Genomic DNA, 5908 nt, shown 5'->3' with positions numbered 1-5908 from the left:
TCTACTGGGATGAGGGGCCTCTTCTGGGACTGGCCTGTGGGGATCCCGTCAGGCTTTATTCTGGGCTTTATGATTCCTGCCATCATCATTATCCTCATGCTGTGCTTTTCATGACAGTTTCCTACATCTGTATCATCTCCAGAGTTCTCTCTATTCCCTCTAATTTCACTCACCAGAAGGCATTCTTCACCTGTCCCTCTCATCTCAGCATGGATCCCCTTCTATCAGAAGCCAAGGCCAGATCCAAACTGCTATACAGCAAGGAGAGGGCTGTGCTATTGCATAGCGGACACCTGGACAGGGACCAGGCCAGAGCTGTTCTTTATGGTTACACTGGGCTTTGTTGGGTTCGGTTCTGATGCTCTTTGTCTTGTGATCCCATCTGATCCAGCATATCCTGACAAAAACACTGGCCTGAGAACAGGTGATGCCATCCTGATAACATGGAGAAATGATTCTCCTTGCATTGCTGTGCTGCTGGCATCACACAGGATGTGTGTGAAAGTAAAGCACTCACAAAACAGATCTGCAGGGTGTGCCGATGTGTGAAGTTGCATGTGTGTGGGGGGAGCAGTGACACTGCATGGAGCACAGGGGCTATTTCATCCCTGGTGTGCAGGGAATATGAAAGGATCTTGGTGCCTTGGGGAAGACACCCCAGTGTGAGTCCCGTGTTTGGGCTGTGCATGCCCTGCGTGACTGGAGGAGGTACAATGATCCCATTGAGTTGCAGAAATATGTCACACTCTCACTGCCATGTCCCAGTGGCGTTGGAGATACCTGCTCTCGCATGGAGTCTTCAGTGGAGAAGCGTAGGGTTGCGGCACGTTGAAGGCCTTTCAGTTCATGAACCTGAGGAGAACAGTCCCATGCCTGGGGAGGACATGACACTACTGAGAAGCCATGAGTGTCTGGGCATGAGTCACTGTCCTGGGCTTTCCTGCACCCATCGGAGTGTTGAGTTCAGAGGGACTCCAATATGTGGCCTTCTGTAGCTGGTAGTAAAAATGCCCTGTGGAAGCCCTCAATCATAGGCAACTTGGCAAAATTACGGCAGGGCCAGAAACTCTGCAGAAAGGCTGCAAGGACCACTCAGAGAAGCTGTGCCCTCAGTGATGGGCAAGTGGAAGGCATGTGAAAGTGGAATAGAGACAGAAGGCCAACCCCAAGGAAACTATGCCTTGCAAGCTCTTGAAGGCTTTTGAGAACACCTTTGTCTGAGTCTTCTTCCCCAGCACTGCTCATCCCAAAGCCAGAGGAATAGATTTGCCCAGAGTGTGTGGGACTTCTGTCTTCTCTGGGCCTTTCCAGTGCACAGAGAACCTCTCCTGAAGATTTAATTTATCAGGATTTCCATTCACATGACATGCCTAATGTTCAAGGAGACCTGTGTAAGGAGAAACACATCAAGGCAGGGACAGATGGTCACTGGTGGTAGAGGAAGAGCTAGGAATGTCTTCCTCTCCTTCAAGAGAGTGTGCATAACAAATGAATGTCAGCAGTGTGCACTGACCTCCAATAACCTGAGAGATGGAATCTCCCTACCTTATTCTCACCAAAGGCATCGCATTCTCCTTTGGTCATCTCTACACAGATGGGGAAAAAAAGCACCAATAGGAGGAAACTATAAGGGATGCAGAAAGTATTTAATGAGTCTGAGGAGAGAAATGATGTCACCCCAAGCAGAGGCCCTGCGTGTGGTGAGCAGCAGGAGCAGAATCTGTTCCCCTTTCCCATGGCAGCATAGCCACAGAGCTCGCCGTCACAATCCAGATTTTTATGGAGGTGAGTCACTCAGGGCTCCTTTTGGGGGGTACTAACTGAGATCTCTAAAGGGAAAAGGCAAAAATGTTATTACGTAGAAAGAGTGAGCAACAAAGAATATCAGTAGACTCTCTCCATGTTGACAGAGATGTCATACTGGCCACTACATGTCTGTCTTGCAGGGCAAAACCAGCACATTTCTTTTTCTGTCCACTGCCATGTTCAGCATTCCTGGAGGTCCTTGCCTGGGTCAGCATCCAGCACCTTTAGCAGGGGGGGCACCTTCTGCCACAGCTGCGGTTGGAAATGCAGGAGAGGTCAAAGACCCCCGAGGTGATGGGCACGCCCTCAGAGCTGAGGATGCGGCCAACAGCAGCGGAGGTGGAGGAGCCCACGGCGGTGTTCTGTGGGAAGGAGCTGAGGATGGGTCCGGGCAGGGTCACCACCACGGGAGAGGGCTGGATGACGATGGTGGAGTTCTGGCACTGCCTGACACAGGGCTCATTGCAGCTGCTGGCCAGAGGGGTCGGGCCGCAGGGCCGGCATGGCTGGCACTGGTCAGAGCAGGACATGTCTCAGGGATGGAGGTGCACCTGTTTGGGGAGAGCAGGGAGGATGCAGAACATGGGGCTGCGTGAGGAGCAGCCTAGCATCACACTATGAGGAAATCAATGCACATGCAGTGCTGGGAACTGAAAACAGTTCAGGGATGTCCAAGGGATTCTTGGTCTCATTGTGAGAGAGTCCAATGAAAGCCACTGGGACCTATCCAAGTACTGCCTAGATCCTGGCCCAAAAGTTACCTCCTTGCAGTACCACCTTCCTCCCATGACAATCATTTTCCTCACTTCCCTCTCTCATGACAAGCAAAAACAGGCACGGAACAGAACTAATAGCAACTGAGAGTTCTGCTGAGCTCAAAACTCTGCAGAATGAAGAGAACAAGAAGGGGCTTCACACTCACCTGACTCCCAAGAAGAAGGAGGCGAGAGAAGTGGATGAGTTGCAAGGAGCTGGGCTGGCTTTTATAGTGGACCCAAGCTGCCCCATTTCCAGAGCCATCCCTTGCAGCAGTGATTATTTTGTGACAAGAATCTCTTGAATGCTAAACATCCCAGCTAATGTTATGGGCTGTGTGTTGGTTTCCTGTGCTGCTACTTGTCACATCCTGATTTATGTCACTCCCATTGCTCATGGAAGGCATCTGTTGAGTGGTAGGAAGAAAAACCCAAGCATTTCCAGGCAGCACACATCAGTGTGGGCAGAACACTCAGTTCACATGCTGGAAGAATCCAGCAAAAGCAAATTATATCAGCATGCTTAGTAGGGCATCAGTGTGAAACAACTAGAGCCTGTGTGCTGGATTTATGCAAGTGCCTGTGGGTACAGAGGTTTGCATGATTCCACGTGTGTGCATGAGGAGTTGAGTATGTGTCTGACTTGTGTGTCCCACATAACAGCACGTGTTCTGGTTACATCAGGGGCACTTCAGGATAACAGTAGATTCTGTTAATCTCTGTCTTCCTGCTAACAGAGCTAATGGAGAGGAGAGGAACTGGAAGGCACCTGCAAATATCACCCAGGTTCAACAGTCTGACCTCATTAGTGCTAGCCACAAGGAAAAGCATGTTAATGAAAGCATTATCAAAATGTCTCTCCACACTGACAGGCATGGGGCATCATCCAGATCTCTTGAAATTTTGTTCCAGTGTTTGACCACCTTCACATATGTCTATATTTTTCCTAGTGATACAAGTTGTGGCAATATTGTTCTGCTTGCCAATGCTCCTTGCTGGATACCCTGGAGTTTGTTTAGTTAACAGGAAGAATCTGTGCTCTTGTACCCACCAGATTATAGTGATATACTGAACTGTCGTATCGAGGAGGCAAGGGAAGCTCTGCTTTGAATCAGCTCATTTTTTGTGAGCAAGTATTGTGTGAGTGAGGCCATGAGCTAACTGAGCATTGATGAATATGGGGTTCAAACAGTGAACGCAGGGAGGAAAAGCATCAACTTCACCAGAGGGCTGTGGGACTACCACCACAGAAAGACTGAACTTTTTGGGACAGGGCAGTACCCTGTGCTAATGATTTTGTGGGCAAGTATGGAATATCTCCATACTGTACATGAAACCATTTGCATGTGTAGCATACGTAATGAATATAAGGTGAGAATCTTTTGTGCAACATACGCATGATAGGTGGAGCTCATCCCCCACGCATCCAGCATTGAAAATAAAGACTGCCTGCTTTCTAACACTCCAGTTTGAGTCTTGGGATGTTTCATGACTGAACAATTTACAGTATCACTACTATTGTTCCTGAACACCTCCTGGTGCAGTTTTGTGCCATTCTCCCACATGTCCTGTCATGAGATACTAGGGAGAAGAGATTGGCACCTCCCTCTCTGCTTTCACTCCTTGGGAAGTTGTAGAGAGCAGTGATGTCATCCCTAAGCTCTGTGTTCTCCAAACTGGACAACCCACGTGTCCTCAGGCTCTCCTCACAGGCAATGCATTCCAGACCCACTATCAGCTCTACTTCCTTTGGACACTTTAAAGCACCTTGGACACCCTTCTTACTTTGTGGAGCCCAGAACAGCCAAATAGATTCCAGGTGAAGACACACCAAGGCTAACTGTACTGGGAGTATCATCCATTTTTGACCAGTAGTCTAAGGAGTGTGTAATGCATTCCAAAATTCAGTTGGATCTCCTTCCTGACAGGGCACAGTGTTGGTTCTTCTTGAGCCTGGTGTCATCCAGCACACTCAGATCCTTCCTTTGGCAGTGGATTCTCTGAAGTCTCAGCTGTTTGATTTCCTTGGCAAGGAATAGCAACTCCAACGCTGTAGAAGGACTCGAAGATTTGTCTGCCTATCACTATACCATCCCTTACAACTCTTCCACAGAATTCTGTTTCCAGACAGCTTCCTTAACCCTACTGTGGCAGCAAAAACGAAACTAAGGTGATTATATTTCCATTGGACCAGGGGATGGCAGAAATAGTGAGAAGTGAATGTGTAATATAATGATTGCTTCTTTTGTCACCCATTCTCATGATAATTCTTTCAGACAGGCCTACAAGGCCCCTGAGCTTCTTTCACAGAATTCATGGCAGTGAAGAAGCACTCCCTACACAGGAAGAAAACCTACCAGAGAACTTAATCCACTTGGACATACTTGTGCCCTTGAATGATCTGGGATGCATCCAAGGGTGTTTGATTGAGTGATGTCGTTCTGATGCAGCTTTCTGTCACCTCTCGAGGACCATGACAGTTGAGGAATGGTGGTCACAGCTAGGAACGAACAACATGCATCAAAAACATTTAGCAGGACTGAGAAAGGGAACTCAGGGAACTACGGACCAACTGTGCTCCAATAACACCTTCCACAACGATGTATTTTGGAGCAAATTTCTTTAGATGCCATTAAGACACACCGGAAAGACAGCGAGGCGGTTCGGAGCAGCCCGGGGCGGAGCTGGCGGCGGCGGCGATTGCGGGGAGGAGGCGGCGCGGGTGGAGCAGAGCCGGGGCTGGCGGGGGCAGCGCGGCGCTGGTGGCGGAGCGGCGAGATGCGGCAGTGCCGGGCCGCGGGGCTGGCGGGGCTGACCGCGGTGCTCCTGGGTGCGCGGGGCTGCCGCCGGCGGGGCCGGACTGCGGGGCTGCGGGGGGACGGGATCGCGCTCGCCTTTGGCCGTCCGAGTTCTTTCCAGCCTTGTGACACCCCTTCCTCTCTCCTGCATTCAGCCCGGCTGCCTCCAGAGAGCTCTGTCCACCCGTCTTTCCTTTCTCCCTGCACCATGCGTTCTTTTAGAATTCCCTTCCCACACCGCTGCCTTCTGCATGGCCTTTTCCTCTGAGTTGCTTTTCCTAATGTGTCGGACCACGTGTGAAATTTTCTGTCGGAGCAATGGAATTTTCTGAGTTGGGTCTTCTTTTCTTCTCGGCAGTGGCTGTGAGCAGAGCCCAGGTGCAACAGGAGCCGGCGGCAGAGACCAGAGAGGGCATCAGCATCAACATCACCTGCTCACACCCCAGCATACAGTCCAGCGAGATCATTTACTGGTACCGTCAGCTCCCGGGCCGAGGACCCGCATTCCTCGTGAACGCTTTTAAAGGCTCCAAGGAGGTGCCGGACCCG

General features: G+C 50.3%; 1 pseudogene and 1 gene segment (V, D, J or C); one reads left to right on the top strand and one right to left on the bottom strand.

Annotated features, from left to right (window-relative positions):
* Positions 1–1990: 1990 nt before the first annotated feature.
* On the bottom strand, positions 1991–2826 carry LOC122193010 (annotated as a pseudogene).
* A 2513-nt stretch (positions 2827–5339) lies between these two features.
* Positions 5340–5905, top strand: LOC122193009 (the record flags this gene model as incomplete). The annotated part of the segment is given in 2 exon segments: positions 5340–5391; positions 5718–5905. Coding segments are annotated over 2 exon segments (240 nt in total), but the record flags the coding sequence as incomplete, so codon positions are not given.
* Positions 5906–5908: the final 3 nt, after the last annotated feature.

The sequence above is a fragment of the Lagopus leucura genome, unplaced genomic scaffold, assembly GCF_019238085.1.
Source record: "Lagopus leucura isolate 7727_CA_CO unplaced genomic scaffold, USGS_WTPT01 30938-0_obj-0_obj, whole genome shotgun sequence".
In the NCBI taxonomy this organism is placed as follows: Eukaryota; Metazoa; Chordata; class Aves; order Galliformes; family Phasianidae; genus Lagopus; species Lagopus leucura.
The sequence above is the reverse complement of the archived record's forward strand: the minus strand, read 5'-3'. Positions and strand labels throughout refer to the sequence as shown.